General features: G+C 44.8%; 1 protein-coding gene across 18 annotated transcripts in view; it reads left to right on the top strand.

The window, feature by feature from the left end:
* The window catches only part of KIAA0319, a 61,017-nt gene that overhangs the window by 9,256 nt on the left and 29,978 nt on the right, over nt 1–21,783 (top strand). For 8 of the 18 annotated variants that reach the window (XR_013945728.1, XR_013945729.1, XR_013945730.1 and 5 more), the window contains exons 2-7: nt 10,743–11,518; nt 17,269–17,452; nt 19,636–19,740; nt 20,388–20,485; nt 20,861–20,948; nt 21,492–21,584. Coding sequence is in view for 15 of the 18 variants with exons in the window: in XM_080578136.1 (XP_080434262.1) it covers nt 10,743–11,518; nt 17,269–17,452; nt 19,636–19,740; nt 20,388–20,485; nt 20,861–20,948; nt 21,492–21,584 (1,344 nt within the window). In the remaining 3 variants the exon portion in view is untranslated. Of the gene's footprint in view, nt 1–3,629; nt 3,792–10,742; nt 11,553–17,268; nt 17,453–18,319; nt 18,486–19,635; nt 19,741–20,387; nt 20,486–20,860; nt 20,949–21,491; nt 21,585–21,783 lie in introns of those variants that run through there. The other 10 variants (XM_080578139.1, XM_080578138.1, XM_080578140.1 and 7 more) reach the window with 5 other exon arrangements.

Raw genomic sequence — 21,783 nt, 5'->3', positions numbered from 1 at the left:
CCCCCCTTCCAGGATGTAGAAACCACTACTTGTCTCCTTTTAGTGGCAGTGTGGCAGTAAAGTTCGCTCTTACTTAGGAAAAAAGGTTGTAAAATAAGCAAAATTCTTCTGCCTTCTGACCAGTGTTAAATTTGCCCTTCTGATGTTCTGTTTCCGAGCCTGGTGCATTTTTCTGTAGTCTCAAGAACCAAAAATCTGTCTTACCCATCTGGTCCATTTGGCTGCTTCTGCGACTAAGTGAAGGTTACAGCAAATGCCTGCTACCTCAGACACCTCAAGTTTCAGGAATAAGTGCTTCTGCAAATTGCAAATCTTTGATTGTGGGGATTGAGAGAAGTTCCCAAGGACTGGAGGAAAGCAACTGTTACTCTTGTCTTCAAAAAGGGCAAGGAGGGGGAACCTGGGGAACCTCAGGCTTGTCAGCCTCACCTGGACCCCATGGGAAGGTGGCGGGGCACCTAAATTTGGAAAGCATTTCCAGGCACATGATCAACGAGAAAGTCATCAGGAGCAGTCAGCATAGATTTACCAAGGGGAAGCCATGCCTGACCAGCGTGATGAGCTGCTGTGATGAAAGGACTGGCTTGGCCAACAAGGGGAAACGCAAAGTTCAGGGGAGGAACAACCCCAGGCATCAGTACCCACGGGGAGTTCCCCAGCTGGAAGGCAGCTATGCAGGAAAGGACTCGTGGGTCCTTGTGGACACTAAGCTGGCCACGTGTGCCCTTGCTGCCAAAAAGGCTAATGGTATTCCGGGTTGCATTAGACAGAGTGCTGCCAGCAGGCTGAGGTAGGTGATCCTTAGTCTCTCCTCAGTGCTGATGAGGCCGCTCCTGGATTACTGGGTCCAGAGGCTGCCACGGTACTATGGGGCTTTTTTTGTCTGTTATGAAAACAGATAACCATGGAAGGACACAAGAGCAATTGGGAAATGAGAGACTGCAAAAAAAAAAAATGGCCCTGTTGCTGAAGAGTTTGTGTCAAGGAATTGGTACCTGGCAGAATCCTGGTGATCTTTCTAAGGTGCAGCCTTTCTTAGAGCACAAGATCTCTCCATCTCCATGTGTAAGAAAGCAAGCAGGGAAGGCAGGAAACTGGTATGGCTGAGCAAGGACCTGCTGTACAAACTTAGGTGTGAGAGAGAAATGCACAGGCAGTGGAAGCAGGGACTTGTGGCCCGGGAAGAGTACAGGGATGCTATCTGCGTGTTCATGTAGGGATGCTGTCTGGATGTTCAGGGATAGGATCAGGAAAGCCAAGGCATGAATGGAACTGACCTTGACAAGAGGTGCAAAAAATAACAAGAAGGGATTTTCTAGGTACGTTGGCCAGAAAAGAAAGGCCAAGGAGAGTATACCCCCTCTGAGGGATGAGAAGGGTGAACTGGTAACAACAGACACAGAAAAGACTGAGGTACTCACCAAGTTCTTTGCCACAGTCTTCACTGACCGTCAGGCTTTCCACATCTCTCAAGTCACTGAGCCTCTAGGAAAGGGCTGGGGGAAAAAAGAGTCCCTCCTGCTGTAAGCAAGGGCATGTTTGAGACCACCTGATGAAACTGAAGAGAGACAAGGCTGTGGGGCCTGATGCCATGCATCCCAGGGTCCTGAGGGAACTGGCTGATGGAGTTGCCAAGCCTCTCTCCATCATTTTTGAAAAGTCCTGACAGTCAGGAGAAGTCACTGGTGACTGGAAAAAGGGAAACATTACTCCCATTTTAAAAAGGGTTGAAAGCAGGACCCGGAGAACTACAGAGCAGTGAGCCTCACCTCTGTGATGGGGAAGATCATGGAACAGATCCTCCTGGAAGCAGTGTTGAGGCACGTACAGAAAAAGGAGGTGATCCAAGACAGCCAGCCAAGAGGAAATGTCATCTACCTGGACATCTGTAAGGCCTTTGACACTGTCCCACGTGACATCCTGATCTCTACGTCGGAGAGGGATGGATATGATGGGTGGACCATTCAGCGGATAAGGAATTAGCTTGAAGGTTGCACCCAGAGAGTGGTGGTCAATGGCTCCGTGTCCAGGTGGAGGCTGGTGAGGAGTGGTGTCTCTCAGGGGTCTGTCTTGGGACCGGTGCTGTTTAATGTCTTTGTAAATGACATAGACAGTGGGATCAAGTGCACCCTCAGCAGGTTTGCAGATGACACCAAGCTGAGTGGTGCGGTTAATACAACAGGAGAAAGGGATGCCATTCAAAGGGACCTGGACGAGCTTGAGAAGTGGGCCTTTGAGAACCCAACAAGCCCAAGTGCAAGCAAGGTGCTGCACCTGGGTCAGGGCAGTCCTAGATAGAACAGACTGGGAGAAGAACTCACTGAGAGCAGCCCTGAAGATAAGGACTTGGGGGGGTGGGGGAGGAGGGCTGGTAGACAAGAAGCTCGGCATGAGCCAGCAGTGCACACTTGCAGCCCAGAAGGCCAACCACATCCTGGGCTGCGTCAACAGAGGGGTGGCCAGCAGGGGAGGGAGGTGATTGTGTCCCTCTGCTCTGCCCTTGTGAGGCCCCAGGTGGAGTGCTGCATCCAGGTCTGGGGCCCCCAGCCCAAGAAGGATGTGGGGCTGGTAGAGCGGGTCCAGAGGAGGGCCACAAAGATGCTCAGAGGGCTGGAGCACCTCTCCTGTGAAGACAGGCTGAGAGAGCTGGGGCTGTTCAGCTTGGAGAAGAGAAAGCTCTGGGGTCACCTTATTGCAGCTTTTCAGTACTTAAATGGGGCTTATAAAAAATGTAGAGAACAACTTTTCAACTTTTTACTTGGACAGATAATGACAGGACAAGGCAGGAATGGTTTTAAACTAAAAATATAAAAGTACATGTTTTAAGGAACTTGCCAAAAGCAGCCAGTTAGCAGCATTTCTGTCATATAGGTAGCTGAGATTTGAATGTCACTGTCTTTACCAAGTCACTTAATGAACATCAAAGGGAATTGACTGGAATGCTCTGCTTTGAGAAGAACTATTCTCTAATTAAAACACTGCTCATGTTTTCCTTTACAAAGATTTTTTTTGGATCTGTTTAGGATTGTTTGTATGGGAGGAGTTGTAAGTTTGGCTAAACTAACTTTTTTTTTTCCCATTGGATGAATAATGTAGATTTGAATTGCTCATTCCTTCGTAGACCTATTTGTTGCTTTGGCTGTCTTATATGGAGAACTTAGTATCCTGGCAGGGAATGTCGGCTTAGAAACTCTGGAGGGGTGTCTGCTTGTATTACCTTGGTAGCTGGGAGGGAATAGCTTGAATGCTGCCTTGAGAACTGATTTAACACTTCATGGATTTTTATTGTGGTTGATACTGTCCATGATGGCTTAGTTAGGAATCCCTGTCAGTTTCCATTTAAAGCCTCGCCAAAACCAGGGTCTGGATAAGTTCACCCATAGCATTTGAGGGTTTGGAAGTACAGGAGACCAAGTACCAATCTGTCTCAAACATTTCTGTATCTCCAGAGAATGAGACTTCCAGGTAGGTAATTTGTTCTGCATCTTCACCTTGCCTAATCTACTATGTCGTCAGTCAAGTCAGGAAGTAATAATGAAGCCTGTGTTTAACCTGTCTGTTTGCTTTTACTGTGACATTCTAATTGATGCTCACATCTGACCTGTTTCTTCCTGTGCTGTCTGTTGCAGTGCTTCATGGCCACAGCAGGGTATTAAACAATATTAGAGGAAACCGACATCAAGTCCTATAATTTCCACGCAGCTGGTTGGAAAAGCAGTTGTCACTGCCCTTTGGGTGCAGCATGGCATTTGGACTTGGTGTTCTCTGCCTGTTACTATGGGCAATAACAGGTAGGAGTTTACTTCTTGTGTATCTGAGTCATGCAGAGTGAGTGAAGCAAATGCTCCTGGAGTGTGAATGCTGGAGTGAATGAAATATGAATAAAACAAGAGCTGGGAAATCTTGTGGCTCCTCTGTGAGTTCTCATAAGGTACAGCTTCATAAGTGGCAGTTAGTTGCAAAGGAGCAATGCATTTTTTTTGAGTGGCTGTTTGGAGACAATTTCAATGTGGCTGTTTCAGAGGAGATGTATGGGGCAAGAGGGAATAGAGGAAGAGGAGTTTTCCTTCTCTTTCTCTTGCAGGACAGCAGTTTAGCATCAATGAATTGTTTGTGGACTAAGCTGCCTTTTTTGCTCTGAAGTATCATAGGATGGTTGACATGTGAGAAGCAGAGATGCCTTTGCTCACATTTTCCACCTCTTCATTCCCTCTTCAGCCATGTATTTCCTTTTAAAGACCACAAGAAAGTCACACAGGTTTCTGCTTCAGCCACAGAAATACAGAAATTACTTCCATAATCAGATCAAGAATGATTGACATGATGTCCAGGTGAAGACCAGTGGTGAGTGGTATCCCACAGGGGTTTGTATTGGGACCAGTATTGCTTAACATCTTTGTTCGTGATGTGGACAGTGCACCCTCAGCAGGTTCATGGACAACACCAGGCTGAGTTGTGCAGTTGACACACTGGAGGGAAGGGAGACCATAAAGAGGGACACTGACAGGCTTGAGAGGTGGACCCAAGTGAATCTCACAAAGTTCAACAGGGCCAAGTGTCCTGCACCTGGGTTGGTGCAATCCCAAATGTGAATAGAGGCTGAATAATGAGTGGTTTGAGAGCAGCCCTGAGGAGAAGGACCTGGGGATGCTGGCTGATGAGAAGCTCAACGCGAGCTGGTAACGTGCACTTGCAGCCTGGAAAACCAACCATGTCCTGGGCTGCATCAAAAGAAGTATATCTAGCACGTGAAGGGAGGTGAGTCTTCCCCTCTGCTCTGCTCTCCTGAGACCCCGTGTACTGTGTTCAGCTATGGGGCCCCCAGCACAAGAAGGGCGTGGACCTCTTAAAACATGCCCAAAGGAGGGCCACAAAGCAGTATCTATACTAGCAGGAATTAAGAAAATATTATTCAGGTATCTGGCTTACCTATCCTGTAATGTAAAAAGAATTGGCTCTTTAATGAGGCTGAGCCTTGCATATGTGCTTAGGCTTAAATTGATTGTTGAATTTGGAAATGGTGGGTTGGGGGATAGGCATTAACTACAGGTATGCTGGTAGCTGTTTTGGAGTAGTCATTAGGGTTGCCCTTAGGATCTTACCCTGCCAAGTTTTTTAGCAGAACATGGAACTGAGTAGGTTTTTTTGTTTGTTTGTACTAAACAATAAGTATATCCTTTGTAAATAAAATAAAAAATAAAACTACTGTGAGATACTGAGTATCTGCTGTAGTGTCCATGCCAGTATCTTGAGGAGGAGGGGGAAAAAAAAACAAACACCAACCCAACAACAAAAATCCCACCCCACACACAACCTTCAGTAGAAGGGGGTAATGTGCAGTAAATGCTGAATTCTGGCTGTTAAGAATGTCACAGTTTTAGGCTTTCAAAAATGTTAATTGTTAGCATATCCTCCTTGTGCACATGGAAAGTATTGTTCTCATTCTTTAGTTGCAATTTTGCTGCCTTCTCTTGATTTATCTGAGACCAAGACCATTACACTCAGACTGCTGGCTGTATTCTAAGCTTCTCCCTGTATCAGGTACAAGCACACAGTGTTTAAAGGCTAATATTGTAGTATCATCCCTCCATTTATTTACATCTCAATAATTTGCTGGCATTTTCCCTCCAGTTAAAATCAACTTTGAACTGGAACGTACTCACTGATTTCCAGGATATGTTTGCTGAAATTTGTCAGTAGATGCTCACCTTTGTTACATCAAAGGGACTTCTTTTCGTGTGCAATCTAAAATGTGAGTTGTCTCAGGCTTAAGAAGCTGCTAGATGTTTGTTCTGCAGTTTTTTTCTGCACATGAGCTTGTGCCTCTGAAGACTTTTTCTTTCCCCTAAAATAAATAAGAGGAGCAGGTGGAAGGAGAAATGCAGGAAGAAAAGAGGAATCTTTTAAGACATCCATCTGTTCCATTTTTTTTATACCAAGTATTTTTTTACCACTCATTTTAACTCAGATAACAAGAAGGCAGATTTAATAGAAGAAAGGTTTAACATTGCATCCTTGAGAAAGAACAGAGAAACAGGCTTATTAGTGAATATGTTCAGAGAGATATTGAATAGTACACTTCAGTTTGTCAAAAGGAATTAATGTGGTCTACTCAGCACAAGAGATGTGGAAATACTGGAGAAAGCCCAGTGAAGGGCCACAAAGATGGTGAAGGTGGAGCATCCCTCCTACAAGGAAAGGCTGAGAGAGCTGAGACTGTTCAGCCTAGAAAAGAGAAGGCTCAGGGCTATCTTATCAATGCGAATACCTGAAAGGAAGGTGCAAAAAAGACAGAACCAGTACTTCTTAGTGGTGCCCAGTGCCAGGACAAGAGGCAGTTGGTACAACCTGGAACATGGGAGGCTCTGTCTGAATATCAGGAACCATTGTATGGACGATGGCTCAGGTTGCCCAGAGAGATAGTGGAGTCTCCCTCCTTGGAGGTCTTCAAAAGCCATCTGAACACGGTCCTGGGCAACCTGTGCTAGGTGTCCCTGCACGAGCAGGGGGGGCTCTCTTATTTAGATGGCATTTATTTGTTTATTTTGTGTGTGATGGTTTTTGGCTAATGTTCGGTTTGGTTTTGATGAAAAACAAAACTAGAACAGTAGGCAGATCACCTAATGAATCCTGATACGTACCAGTGACCTTGACTAATGCTTCTTGGGAGACTTAAGCTGCGTGTGGCAATAGGTATTAGTGTCATACAGATTTTAGTGCACCATGCCTCTTGGTTGTGGTTTAACCCCAGCAGGCAGCTAAGTACCACAGAGCTGCTTGCTCATTCTCCGTAGGTGGGTGGAGAAGAGAGTCAGAAAGGTGAAAGTGTGAGAACTTGTGGGTTGAGGCCAAGACAGTCTGTGTCCCCTCCCAGCTACTTGTGCACCCCCAGCCTTCTCACTGGCAGGGCAGTATGAGAAACTGGGAAGTCTTTGGCTTAGTGTAAGCACTGTTCTGCAACAACTGAACCGCCAGCGTGTTATCAATGTTATTCTTCTCCTAAATCCAAAACGTGGCACGCACCAGCCACTGTGGAGAAAATGAAGTCAGCTGAAACTAGGACAAAGTGTTAGGTTTTTCTGAACCTGCCGAAGAGAGCAGAGAGCCTCCATTAGGTTTTGTAGTTCGTCCCCTTGCCCAGTCAAGGGATGATCTCCTGCCTGCTGTGATGGAGGACCAGCTGGGCTCCTTCAGGGCTCTTGACATCAGAGGGCTTGTGTAAGCAGGAGATGAGAGTAGTGGCGTGCAGCTTGAAGAAGGATGTTAGTGTTTCTTCGCTAAAGGAAGGAATCCCTTTAAAATGAAGCTATATTCCATAGCGTGACTAGTTTTTAGTTTGGTTTGCTGTTTTGTTTGATTTTTGAGGGGTGGGCAAGGTAACCAACTGTCCTAACTAGGTCTGTGGACGTGTCAGTACTGTCCTACTGCAGGCATGTGACGCTTGCAGAACTTGTAGGCTACTGACGGTCCGGGCACCAGAAGGCTTTCAGGGGTCATAAAGAAGGGAAGCATTCTTTTTGGTGGTAACCTGAGTGCATACTTCAGAAATAATAAAGCAAATTGCATGATGCTTTTTTGGCAAGTACCGTTCAGAATAGAAGAGTGCTTTAATTTCTGAGTCCAGCTGACTGAAGGAAAAAAGGACAGTATTGCCTTGCTATCTGTTACGGGAGTGTTTTAGCAGACGCAAATGTCACTGTGTGACATTTCGTGTGTCACTTTCAGAAAATACTCTAAATAAGAAATGGCAAGCTACATTTTACTTGAGCCCTTTGCAGACTGGATATTGTGAGTGAGAAGAAGGGGAATGTGATATTAGAGTTAAGATGAAGTTCAGTAGAAGTAGATCTTGTATTTCCCATCTGAAAACAATTAATAGACACACCTAGTGTCAGGCTGATCTAACCTCCCTTTATTCATCCACTTTTGCCCAGTTACTGCTAGAATTTATCTCAGTTAGGTATAGCTCTAGCTGAAGCAAGAGGTGAAACTGATTACTTTCATATTTGGATTACAGTTAATTTAGAGCTGGCTGGGAAATAATTTTCCCATTGTGTAGAAATCATGTATCATAACGTTTTTTCCATTTCTCATCAGGATGAAACAAAGGCTATCTGACATTTTGTTTATGAGAAGAAGGGGATGGCTAAGGTCTGTGTCTAGGACACTTGGCTGGGAGATTTAGGTTCAAAGTCATGCATTATCTTAGGAGTGTTGGGGACATGCTTCTCTCTACAGATAATGAAACACCATAAATTTTGTGGGAGGCTGGCTGCAATATCATAGTTGGTATATAAATCTGAAAGTGGCAGAATGAGATTTGAAGCTTTGCTTGACATCAGGCTGAGTGAGGATGTAAGTCTGGCCCAAGGCTAGAGTTTGGATTATTCCAGTTGGTGAGTCTTGTCTCTAAGAATTTCTGGTCAGTCTTTTCTGAACAAAAAAATAATTAAACTTTCAAATTTCTTTTAATTGGTTAGTCACTTTCTCCTTCAATGATGAGGTAAAGAAGGGAAGGGATTAAAACATTACCCAGAGGATTTCTTCTTGGTCAGGTGGTGTGCAGCAGACATACTGCTATGAGGTCACTTTTCCCATTCTGTTTAATGCTAACCCACAAGCTCTCAGTCAGCTTTCCATCCATCCCCAGGCAGAGCGCTGCTCACTTACATTAAGGGCAACACCCCCTCCTTATTTTCCTAGACTGTCCTTCCTAAAGAGCCTCCATTGCAATATTCTAGCTGTAGCAGCTGTCCCCCCACGTCTCTGTCATCCCAGTAAGATCATAGCCCTGCCGCTGTGTGCAGATCTCTTTATTCCTCTTGTTTATTCCCCATACGGTATGCGTTAGCGTACAGGCACTACAGAGGCACCTCAGCATGCTGGGAGGCACTCCAGCGTTTTAACCCAGAGCTCCTTTGGTTGCCCTGTTAACTTAAAGGAATAATTTGTGATGGCAGCTCACAGTCTTTGCCAGGGTTTTGTGTTCTTGGAGGTGAAGGGAAATGTGGAAGAAATAGCTTTATGGCACGTGTAAGAAAAAGTGCACAAATCATGCATCTTCAGGGTGCAGGTAAAGATGCTTCATGTCTGTTTGTTAGGCTAGGTTGTTAAAAGTTCCTGTTTGCTTGAGTAGATTTCTCACTGAATCTGAAAAGTAGAAGACTAATCAGCCTCTCAGCTGTGTGAAGGAGTAGCTAGAGTCAGAAAAACGGTACTTGAAGCGGTTTATCCTTTTTTATCAGCTTCCTATTCAGCTATACCTAATTGCAAGCAAGTGAACTTATTAAAAAAAAAAAAATCCCAAATAGCCAGCTCCCTCATCCCAAATAGCTAGCTCTGCAAAACCGTCATAAAATCTTGCCCTCTCTATATTTTCTGCTATGTTGTTTGAGTGGATTGGAGAGAAGTAAGTGGTTGAATGGCAGGCTGTCCTGTCAGCTTGTCCTTCAGGGTGATAGGTCAGTTGGAATAGTCTGTGGTCCTGTGAGTGTTTTGCATTGCAATTAATCTGTCTTGCAAGCTGTGCGTTCATCCCAGGCAGTATGATGCCCCCCAGGTAGTCCAGTAGCTGGACACAGGCAGTGTGTTGTGAGGAGTGTACTGCAGTTCAGCCCAGGAGTGGGTTAGCTGTGGTGTGGTTGTTGGGTGCGCTTACATGTGAAGGAGAGTTGCTGAATCTCCTAGGAGCTGTAATCCATTAAACTGTCTTTATGTGCCCTATACTATCATTAAAAAAGTTTTCTGCCACCAGTAGTCAGCTGACAGCTTTGTTAATGACATGCAAGGCTGGCAAATCAAACTCTGTTTTCCATTGCTGTGTTAGCTCCACAGCGGTGGCATCGTGTTTTCACTGGCTGAGATAGCAAGCCTGGTTGTAAACCATGTTGAGAAGAATGTGTTGGTTTTATTAAACATTTTTTTGAAGCATGACCAGATTAAAGTTGCATTTTGGAGAGGAATTTTGAACAGCAGTCATAACAGTCATAACACATGGAAAAAAATGTCAAATGTTGATTGAGATGTACGTTATGTCAATTCATGTTTGATTTTAGTATTTTGCACTCTGTGCTATGAAAATAATTTGGATGTCATACTGAAAGATTCCTTCCTTTGCAGTGAAGGTATAAAGATTCTAAACACTGGAACAAGCTCTTGGGATTTCACATGAATGGTTAAAGCAGCAAAATTTTGAGAATTCGATTCCCCTCCCTGCCCCTGGAGGTTTTATTATCAAGTCCAGCATTTACGTTGGTGAGAGACCTTTTGCGAAGTTTGAGTGAGATGATAAATGTTTCTCAAGTGTAGATCTTAGCTGCCTTCTCACTCAAAAGGAAGAACAATGAGATGTTACTGCTTCTTGTTTTTGTTTTAAGATTTATTTTTTCTCCCTGTGTTACGGGGAGTATTGTAGTACCTCATTTCTTTTTTCCATTCCCTGCTCTGTTCTTGTTTTTAAGTATCCACAGATGACTTTGGTCTCTTCATGCTGGCATTTTTATTGGCTTGCTCCAAATACAAAATACTTGATAAAATAGAGATCCTACACTGAAAAATCCTAAGTACAAATACTACTGCAAATGGACATACTAAAAGAAAAGTAGTGGTGACATTAGTTAAATGAGTTTGTTTAAGCTGGGTACTGCCTGTCTTGTCTCCTGTCATAAGCCCTTTTTGGACATAAAAAGCAATATTATGGTTTGGTTGTAGTATTGTACCTCATGCTGGTTTTATTGTTTCAGGTTCCTATTGTGAGCAGTGCAGAGAAGGAGCCACGTACGCAGGTGCAGTAATATCTCCCAACTTAGAGACCGCTAAAATTATGCGAGTTCCTCATGCTACGTCGGTGTCTGACTGCATCACAGCGTGCTGTGACCTCTCAGGTTGTGACTTGTCCTGGATGTTTGAACGGCGCTGTTACATTGTGAACTGCCAACACAAAGAGAACTGTGAACCTAAAAAAATTGAAACGGTAAAGTCCTATCTAATCTTTGTGCTGAGGCCTTCTCAGAGGCCAGCCTCGCTACTGGGATTTGGACAGGTGATCCCAAGCATGGTCCACTCTGTGGGACGCCAGAATGAGCCATCTGAGGAAGTGAGTAGCCTGAAGGAGCTGTCTTTGCTTGGCAAAGATCTCAGCCTTGAGGAGATACCTGAATACATAGATGACTATAAGGACTTGGAGCAGGACCCCTTCCAGGTGAGCATCAAACATAAACAGAAGGAGAGCACGGATTATGCTGACTGGGGCCTGATGGTGGCAGGTGAAAATGGCTTCAACTCTTCAGTGGTTGATGATGGAGATAACCAGGAAGACTTTGCTGAAAAGGAAGAGGAAGCTGTAAAAGTGGAAGGCCTTCTGAATAAAAACATCTCTGAAGTGAGCTCTGTTAGTGAACAGCACTACATAGAGAGGTTGTCTTCTCTCACAGAGATTACACCATTACCTGGGAAGACATCTGGAAGCAGAGCAGCTGTTCAGCTGCTTGCACAACCTGATGATGCTTTGCAAGAAGAGGTACGTGTGCCCCTCAAGAAGCAGGCAGAGTATGGTGAGGCCACTTTGCTATTGTTTTGATGAATCAAATTAGATTATTGTTTTATAATGTAACCATAAAATTCAAATGACTTACAGTCCTGTTATAGTGTAGAAAAGACTGAAGGGGAAGCGGTTGCCTTAATAGGCACATGAATCGCTGAAGGACACTTCTCTGTCATGATAATGAGCAGAGCTGCTTCTAGGATACTGTGGGGTTTCCTTGGAATTACTCAGAACAGTAGGCTTGGACCTGTCTTAATAGAAATGTTTTGATATTCTGCCTTTCTGACACTTGCTGATCCAAATCCAAGTAGTAAGTTCAGCAATAGTAGTGCCCACCAGCATCCAAAGAGCCAGACCAGTAAGCATAAGTTCCTCTATCAATAAAATTAAGCATGTTCTATAGGTTTCATGTTACTAAATGCCTGGTGGTGTTATAGATGTAATAGTGCTGAATAAATAACTTTGATAATGCTTTTAAAATGTGAGAGGCAAGGTACTTAAGGGAAGGAACACTGTTTTTTTTGGACCACAACATACAGTGGGATAAATTGGGTAAGTTTTTGTTCTCAGAATCCTTTCCTTGAGTCTGGCAATAAGAAACAAAACAACAACAAAAAAAAAAAGAATCCAAGTTAAATACCTGTTAAGTACTTAAAACCTAATTTAGATACCTAAGATATGCACTCGTTCTCTATTTATGCCAGTGGGTTAGATCAGTTCTAAAGGGTCTTTGTCTCCTTCAGAACAGGGTGGGATCAGTGCGAAAGTTGAAACAGGCTGTAAAGCCATCATCTTCTGGGTTTGACTCACCCCCAAAACTGAGGGGAAAAAGTACAAATTAAGTGGTGTTGTTGTGATTGCCTTAAATTCCATCAGGCTTTGTAACGAACAGCTGCCTCTCTTGCTGTAAAAATGACAATTTATTGCCATTGTTGTAGGGAAGAAAAAGACATGAAAACAAGAAAGTTGCTTGAAATCCGTGATATCTGAGGTTCTTGGAGGGTATGACCGAAATGGCAGAAGCGTATGCATGGAGAACAGCTGGATGCCATCACAGCCTAGAGGTGCAGCAGTTTCTGGACTCTGCTTTGAGATCTAGATATCCTGTGATTCTTGGGAGGGCTCTAGGAGTGCTGTGAGGAACATGAGAGGGGCTGCTGCAGCTGGTAGAGGACATCTGGCTGAGACTGGAACCTCTAAGAGCTTCTCAAGAGCTCTTGTCAGCTGTTCTTGATCAAATGGTGATTTGTGGTTTTGCTGCAGCTGGCTCATGATCAGGGAAGGCAATGCACCCTATCAGCAGGTGCTAGAGAGAGGCATCAGGAGCTCTGCCTAGGGATGGCAATGAGCTGGTCAGGAGTCTGTGGGTCAGGACTATTATGTCTCTTCCAGACTGCCTGGTCAGGAAGAAGCAGATGAGACTTACTTCAGACAGTTGGAAGGAGCCTCATAATCACAGCCCCTGGCCCTAATGGGGGACTTGAGCGACCTCAGTATCTGGGTAGCTGGGAGAGCAAGGGAGCAGGACACAACGTAGGAAGCTCCTGGAATACACTGATGATAACTTCTGTACAGAGGTGATGGAGGAGCCAACAGGGAGAGGGCCTCTGCTTACCTCAGCCTTGCAGGCAGAGGGATTGGTCAGGGGCATGGCCGTGTGGTGGTGGAGTTTGGGCTCTTAAGAGGTGAGGGAGTAAGTCAAAAAGAAAGGTCACAGCTCAGTAGGCTTCAGGCGAGCCTGTTGTGGGATCACCTCCTCTAAACTGAAGATAGCCTGTGCTGCAGAAGATACCATGGCCCAGCCTTCTTGGTAAATTTCTTTTCTGATTTTTGCCATCCCAGCTAGGATAGAAAGGCTTTGCTTTTTCTTCAAGTACTGCCTATGTGAACAGGAGCTTAAAATGAAAAGTTCAACAAAGGCAAGTGCAGGGTCCTGCACCTAGGGAGGAATAACCCCAAGCACCAGTACAGGCTGGGGGCTGACCTGCTGGAGAGCAGCTCTGCTGAAAGGGACCTGGGAGTCCTGGTGGACAGCAGGCTGACCACGAGTCAGCAATGTGCGTTGTGGCCAAGAAGGCCAATGGTATCCTGGGCTGCATTTGTAAGAGTGTTGCCAGCAGGTCAAGGGAGGTGATCCTCCCCCTCTACTCAGCCCTGGTGAGGCCACACCTGGAGTGCTGTGTCCAGTTCTGGGCTCCCCTGTACAAGAGGGACATGGAGCTACTGGAGCGAGTCCAGAGGAGGGCTATGAAGATGATGAGAGGACTGGAGCACCTGTCGTATGAGGACAGGCTGAGAGAACTGGGCCTGTTTAGCCTGGAAAAGAGAAGACTGAGGGGAGACCTCATCAGTGTGTATAAATATCTGAGGGGAGGGTGTCGAGAGGATGGACCCAGTCTCTTTTCAGTTGTGCCTAGCAAGTGGACAAGAGGCAATGGGCAAAGACTGAAGCATGGGAGGTTCTGGATGAATTTGAGGGGGCACTTCTTTCCTGTGAGGGTGATAGAGCACAGGAACAGGTTGCCCAGAGAGGTTGTGGAGTCTCCTTCTCTAGAGATATTCAGAACCCACCTGGATGCCATCCTGCGCAATGTGCTCTAGGTGATCCTGCTCGGCAGAGGGGTTGGACTAGATGGTCTTCAGAGGTCCCTTCCAACCTCAGCCATTCTGTGATAAGATCTGTAGTTGGAAGGTGGTCTGGCAGTGCTCTGTTAGCAGATTTGTAGAGGCTTGATAGGATATCACTGGGAAGCTGTTTGTGAAATGACTCTTAAGGGTTTTCAGTTAACATAGAGAAATGTTAAAAATGTTAAGGAGCTGGAGAAGTAGAAGGTTTTGAGAAACTGCCAAAGCCCAAGCAGCCCTTGTTTCCCAAGTTTGAATTCCCAAGTTGAATTCCCAAGTTTCCCCTTTGAATTCAGACGTCTGTAGAAAAACTAAGATGGCAAACAGTTATGGCAAACACCGTTCCCTGGCCTTTCCTAGGCTCAGCTGCTGTCCAGTCACCTCTCCCCTTCATAGTCTCCAGTCCCCTTCTTTTTGCTAAATGTTACACTCCAGTCCCTTTGGTGAGGTGACCAGCAGCACAGGAGGTTGAGCTCAGTGCATAGCATTTTCCTTTTGTGGCTTATTGTTTCTTTGCTCTTTTCTGCCACTGCTTCTTCCTACTAACATGTTTCCTTAGCTCCACTGTGGGCTTTTCCATGGGCTGTAAAAGCTCAGTAACATGAATACATTTAGAAATCTGTACAGAGTCACTGTCAGGGTGCCCAAAACAGAAATCTGCAATGCTGCAACTCCTTGAAGTGATGTCGCCCAACCCTCCCCCCCCCCCCCCCCCCACCCCAAGAAGTCCTTCTCTTCTTTCATTTTCCTTTTATTTTTCAAACCACGTCTGGTCCAGCATTGCTCTCAGTTATACCTTCTGCTTGAGAGATTAGAGAGATCAATTTCTGATATTGCCCCAGTCCACTTATCTGCTGACTGCTAATGTTCTCAGTCTTAAGCTTTTTGGCTGCAACAGTGCCACAGAACACCTTTTTGACTGCAGAGCCTTGCCTAGGCTTGAGGAGTGAAGAGGTGGTTGGTGCCATTGCAGAAGAGTGTCTCAGGAAAGGTGGGATCTTGCCCTGTCTGTCCTGCAAAGCCTGGATGGCTGCTTCTCAGCTGATAGGCTGGCAAAGGGTCAGGAGAGGAGGAAAGCCAAAGGATGCTCAGAACAGTAGATTTCTATTGAGTTTGGAAGGCAAAGGAACCCTTTGCTTTGTCAAAGCATGGTAAAGAAAATCTTCTTTGAAGACATGGGATGGAGTGCATGCATAAAGGCAGCTTGTCTTTTCATCAAGGCATAAGGCAGGAGGGGCTTGGGATTCTCCTTCTGGGTGATAATGTCCAGGATGAGATTTCTGCCAAGGGCCCAGGGTTAGCATGCTGAAGGTACTGCCTGGGGGAAGCTGCAGTCCCTGACACAGCTGTTACTGACCCAGCTGAACAGATATTTGGTCAGAAATGAGTCTTGGGAGGAGAAGGAAAGAAAGAATGATTGGCCTGTTCAGACTGGTTCTGAAAGGTAATAGGGCCTGAGAGACAGAAGGAGGAGGTGTTGGGCCAGGATAACACAACGGTGGGTTATTCCTGAATATTCCTGAATAACTTGCTCTGTCCTTTACTGTGGTTCTCAGTTACAAGGTAGCTGGTGAAAAGAACACTACTGCTTGTTGCTTGAAGCAGAAAGATTCAGGGCACTTTATTAGTAGTGAGGAAAGAAAAAAACATGAGTGAATCCTGGACTGAGCAGATGTAGTAGGAGAGGCAAGGGTCCTGTTGTGTGTGTGCACATGGAGAGAACAGTGATAGAGTCTGCAATGATTATTGGCTTTTAAAGGGTTATGACTACATCTAGATCTGCCCTACTACTCTGTTACCACTTTATTATTTTGACAATTGTTCTGAATATGAAACTTGGAAAAAGAATAGTGTTTCATGCATGGCCTGATAGAAAAAAGTTATTTGGTAGATACTCTGCATATGAATAAAACTTCCTGATTGCACATATTGAGTTTATGTGGCAAGATTTTGGTAGCGGGGGGGCTGCGGGGGCGGCTTCTATGAGAAGAATCCAGACTCTGCCCCATGTTAGATAAGGGCCAGTTTCAGATGGTTTCAAAAGGGACCTGTTGCTGTCCACAGCGATGCTGATTGGACCTTTGTGAGAGCAGATTTAAGAAAGAGAAAAAAACCTGCTGCACAACAGCAGCTGGGAGAGTGAGGAGTGAGAAGCAGCCCTGCAGCCCCCAAGGTCAGTGCAGCAGGCGGGCAGGAGGTGCTCCATGTACCACAGCAGCAGTTCCCCTGCGGCCTGTGGAGAGGCCCCTGGTGGAGCAGGCTGTCCCTCTGCAGCCCATGGGTCCCACACGGAGCAGATCTCCACGCTGCAGCCCCCCCGTGGAGGAGCCCCCGGTGGAGCAGGTGGATGTGGCCTGGAGGAGGCTGCGGCCCATGGAGAGCCCCCGCAGGAGCAGGCCCCGGGCCGGAGCTGCAGTCCGTGGAGAGGAGCCCCCGCAGGAGCAGGGGGTCTGGGGGGAGCTTCCACCCGTGGGGGACCTGTGCTGGAGCAGTTTGCTCCTGGGGGATGGACCCCGTGGTACGGAGCCGTGTGGGAGCAGTTCTTGAAGAGCTGCTGCCTGTGGGCAGCCCCCGCGGGATCAGTTTGGGAAGGACGGCATCCCGTGGGAGGGACCCCATGGGGAGCAGGGGCAGGGAGTGAGCGTGAGGGAGCAGCGGAGACGAAGCTTCATGGATTGACCGCAGCCCCCAGTCCCCATTTTCCTGCACTGCTCATGGGGAGGAGGTAGCAGAAGGCAGATGGGAGAGAAGATGGCGGTTTTTTTTGTTTGTTTCTCACTGCTCTGTCTTGTTAGCAACAGATAATAAATTTTATTAATGTCCCTATTCTGAGTCTGTTTTGCCTGTGTTAATCGTTGAGTGATCTCCCTGTCCTTATCTCAACCTTTGAACCCTGTCCATCATGTTTTCTCCCTCTTTCCATTTGAGAAGGGGGAATGAGAGAGCGGTTGTGGTGGAGCTCAGCTGCCGAGCTGAGTGAAACCACCACACTACATAAATCAGGCAAACCCAACATGCTGTTTAAAGAAAAGCATACCTGTAAATCTATAAATGTGAAATACAAGTCATAAATGACGCTCTTTCAATAATTCATTTTGCAGGTTCCTACGCATTCCCTTCTTTCAGATGAAGTGGAATTCTCCCCAGGTTTGTCAGAGAAAACCCAGACTCCCACAGTGGCCCCAGAGAACATCACTGAAGGTGGGGTCATGCTGCTTCCCACTAATGTTGTGCCATCTGAGCCCATGCAGCAGTTCCCAACTCCTGCTAATGCTCCTAAAGCAGGTAATACTTCAACATGGCTGGAGATCTGAGGGGTACCTGCGGGTTAGACAGCAGGTGGGGATGGCTTTACTACTGTCAAGCTTGTATCCTGTTGGTATAAGCTCTTTATCCAAATGCAGCATCATCCCACTTCAAGCATGTAGTCCTACACTGCAAACTCCAGAACCTTTAGCTTGTTCTTTCTGAGGAAAAACTCTGACCAAGCCTAACATCAGTGGGAAATTATAACTCAGTCAAATGCAGTGAAATAAAAAGCAAATTAAGAGCATTTTCTTAACATGTTATTTTTTATTGTTGGTGAGAAATACCTAAGACTTTCTGGAGTTACACAATAGTTTCCTCTAGCCACTCCTTTGTTTTTGTGTGAGTGCAGAATATTGCTTGATCTCAGAAACTCATCAGTAGGGTTCCCACCTTGTATAGCGGTCAGGTATCATGAAGCAGAGCGGGTGGGACATGAGGAAGCCCAGCCCTTAATAGAGGAGAACTTGGCCACTTCATCCTGAAAAAAATTTTACTCTAATTTCAAACCTGCAAGAAGGCTTATCAGATTTCCAGCTACAGAGGAAAAGTTCTTATTTTGAAAAAGATGTGTTTAATTGCTCTGCCCTCTGTAGTTACATTAAATTTTGTGTATATGTTAGTCTATATACTTTCTCGTGCTGAGTTTCCTGCCTTTCTATGTGCCCTGACAAAGGGTCAGAAGGTTCACAAGAAGCAGGGAATCACAGATGTGTGTTCTATGCTCCTGAGGGACATGGAGAGCTAAGCCCTTTGCTTCCTGGTAGAGCAAGTCTGGTTTGGGACATCCCTAGCACATTCTGTGAAACTACAACATGCCAGCCAGGATAGCAGTAGGAGGTAACATGAGGAGACAAGCTTCAAGAGGGATCCTCTCCAAGACAATGAATCATCATTACCATTGAGTACTGACTAGGCAGCTTCTCCCCCTCCCTCACAAGAGGAGGCTGAAGAGGACTCAAAAAAGAGCTTGGAAGAAGCAGCTGAAGGAAAGGTTGTGATGAATCTCACTGTAAGTACTGTTTTGTGCAAGGATTTCCTCAAGTTGCTTTGCACGGCCCTACTGTCTCAGTCTAGGAGAGAGTCCCTCCTCCTCCTTTGTTCATCACCTTCATCTAGCCATTTTGTTCTCATCACATGTGGAGGTCAAAAGATTTTTAGAAGCACAAACCTCCACTGGTGTCAAGGGCAACTTCCACGAGCAATTCTGGAGCCTCACATTTAAGTAGCAGGGACAGAAAGTGTAATGTCAGCATAACCTTTTTGCTTCATCCCTTTTTACACCTGTCAGCTGCCACAGCTGAGTAGTCTCTTGCTCATCTAGTAAAAGACACTTAGATACTAGTGAGTGTTGCCTTTGGAGAACCTTTATTCTGTGGTCTCCCTGTAGTCAGGAACCCATTTGAAACATTTTAAAAACAGGTCTGTGAGAATGTTGCTTGAAGTTGTGCTTTGGTACGTTTCGGTTTGGGTTTGTAGACTTCAGCGTTTTTGGAAGAGAAAACAATTTGCACAGATGAGAACTGTGAGGGTGTTCCTGGATGACACGTAGACAGAATGTGCAGTTTAGCAAGGAAATAACCCTGCTGCACTAGCAGAATTTTTAAAAGTGACACGATGAGCTGGACACTTAGTACATGCCTATTCAAGTGCCACACAAACATAGAAGCTTGTTCGTGGAGAAAAGGCATAACACTGGTTTTAGGATGGACTATGTTACTTAACTTAATGAAGTTTAATGAAGTTTATTCTGGTGCTGATGGCTCTTTTTTGTCTTTTGTTGTTGCATATGTTTGAACTCCTGTACTTTCAACCAATTATTAAAAAAATACATAATTCTTTATGCAGAGAAATGTTAACTGTGATATGCAAGAAAAATTAGAACTCATCTGTCTAAAGCAGACGAGTGTAGGTGAAATACTATTTCATATTTGTGGAAGAACAATTGTCTTGAATAGTTCAGTAAAAGGTGAAGGAGCTGTAGTCATGATTATAACAGATTATTAATTGATTATGTATCAGGATTTTTTTCTTATTTATCTTTGCCTATTCACTGCAGAGCATTTGTCGAATTTTACTTAATCCATTACAAATAATACTTGAAGATACAAAATTTATATCCATTGCATCTTTATAAACATAATGCACTCTTTCTGTCTTAGATATGGTAAAAGAGCTTACTGTATCTGCTGGAGATAACATACAAGTGATGCTACCCAAAAATGAGGTTGAACTGAATGCCTTTGTTGTCCCGCCACCGCCTACAGGTGAGTTGAATGGCCTCGCCATACAGGAGATGCTCACGCATTACCAGCCTGTAAATGTAGATAAGTCCCAAGTTATGTGAATGTTCACAGTTCAGAATAAAATCTAGTGTCCTCCTTCTACCTTTTTTGTGGCTTCATCTGCAGAGAGCATTTCCTCCTTTGGATTTTAGAGATTTTGGAGTGGCTTGTATTTTCTGAACCTGAACTAATTAGCCAAATGATTCAAATAGAAAGCCCATGATTTCTACCAAAAGATGATGATGTAGTCAAGGTTATAGCATCTTGTTGTTAAGCAGAGATGCGAAGAACTAGGTTCCGAACACAACATTTACCTTAAAACTACCAGTTACTGAGCTGCAGCAAAGAATATGTATTTCATAGGTAGCTGTATAAAACATTCAGCGCATGTGAAGCTGGTTTTTAAACCTATTTGTAAAGTCTATTAACTTCATTGCTACTTTACCAAGTTACAACACTCTGTGGAAGCTTAACATGTATTCATAACACTCCATTTTGTGGACTTAAATAATAGCAGTCATGGTTTCCTGCTATAGCATTTTACCTGACAGGTGAACTTAATTTCTTTGCTTCTTGGGCTTATCTTGAAGGCAGAGATGATTATTCTTACACTATGTTATTGGTCTTAGAAACAGCCTACAACTATGAGTGGAGCTTAATCAGTCACCCTGCTGACTATGGTGGTGAAATGGAGCACAGGTACACCCAGACACTGAAGCTGTCTCATGTAAGTGAGCTGTAAGTTCAGGCCCATGCAGTGTGTTCAGTCCTTTCACAGGGATTTAACCTGTAATGAAGAGTACTTTTATTTGAGGAATTCTGATTACTCTGAGTTGTCTTCACTTGCATATGTCAACTTTTTCAGATTTCCAGAAATGCCTCTTTCAGAGTGCTCTCATAATTTTCTGAGATTGAGTAAAAATTCCAAAGCGTTCCTCACCTTGGGGCAGTAGCCAGTGCCTTTTATGTATGTGCTTATTTGAAACCTAGAGTTCCTTTTATATCAAGATCTTTCTACGTGTACAGCACAATTGGGAGATTGTATGCAGATTGCATCTGTATATTTCATCATGTAACTGGATTTGTTCTGTGTATGTCTCAGTTATCGGTGGGACTTTATGCCTTCAAAGTGACGGTTTCTGGTGAAAATGCCTTTGGAGAAGGTTTTGTAAATGTCACTGTCAAACCAGGTAAATCAGTTGGCTAAAATAATTAATTTCTTCAACACTAGTAGTAGTATTACCTGTCTTTGTAGTAGTCTGTCAGTTATTGTCTTCCAAAGACATCTAGTAGTACAATCATGCAGAGATGTATTTCGTGTCTTGCTGTCTTTAAACCGTTTTAAGCAAGTGCAGCTGAGGATCCTGCTTACTGCATTTAAGTGCTCTCTAGCCTGTGCCCTCCTGAGGCAAGACCTGAGAAGGCATCATGACACCTTCTGTGGTCCCCTTCTCCACTAAAACTAGGATCAGCAAGTAGGTACTGAACTGGCTGTAGCTGTAAGTTACAGTGCACAGGTCTACCTAAATCATGCCAGATGGAAGTGGCTGCAGCAGAAGACTGTTGCCTAAGTGCACTGCTCTTCAGTAACCTGTCCTGTCCCTTGTCCAAAAAGGACTGCAGATGCTGCACAGCTGTCAATCCTAGCCTTGGATCACTGGGGACTGTTGATCTGCAGTTACCGGATTATCTTTGCCTGGGTCTTCACAATGCTTTCCCTGTCTTTCTTACAGCAATCAGAGTTAATCAGCCACCTGTTGCTGTTGCTTCACCCAAAGTACAAGAAGTTTCTTTGCCTACAACTTCCACCTTCATTGATGGCAGTCGTATGTACTAGACCAACCTGTATTTTTAATATACAGTTAGAACACTACTGTTCATCAGTAACAAATGAAATTCCTTTCCACTGTACTCACAGGAGTTCCCTGAATCGTGATTCATGTTGAGAATTTGAGTCCAGTTATGAATGATTTTCAGAAAGAAAAAGTTAATTAGATAAATGTTTGTATGGTATGAGGCTGAGTA

This window comes from Anser brachyrhynchus, assembly GCF_964034855.1.
Source record: "Anser brachyrhynchus genome assembly, chromosome: 2".
In the NCBI taxonomy this organism is placed as follows: Eukaryota; Metazoa; Chordata; class Aves; order Anseriformes; family Anatidae; genus Anser; species Anser brachyrhynchus.
Note: the sequence above shows the minus strand (reverse complement) of the source record. Positions and strands in the feature narration are given on the sequence as shown.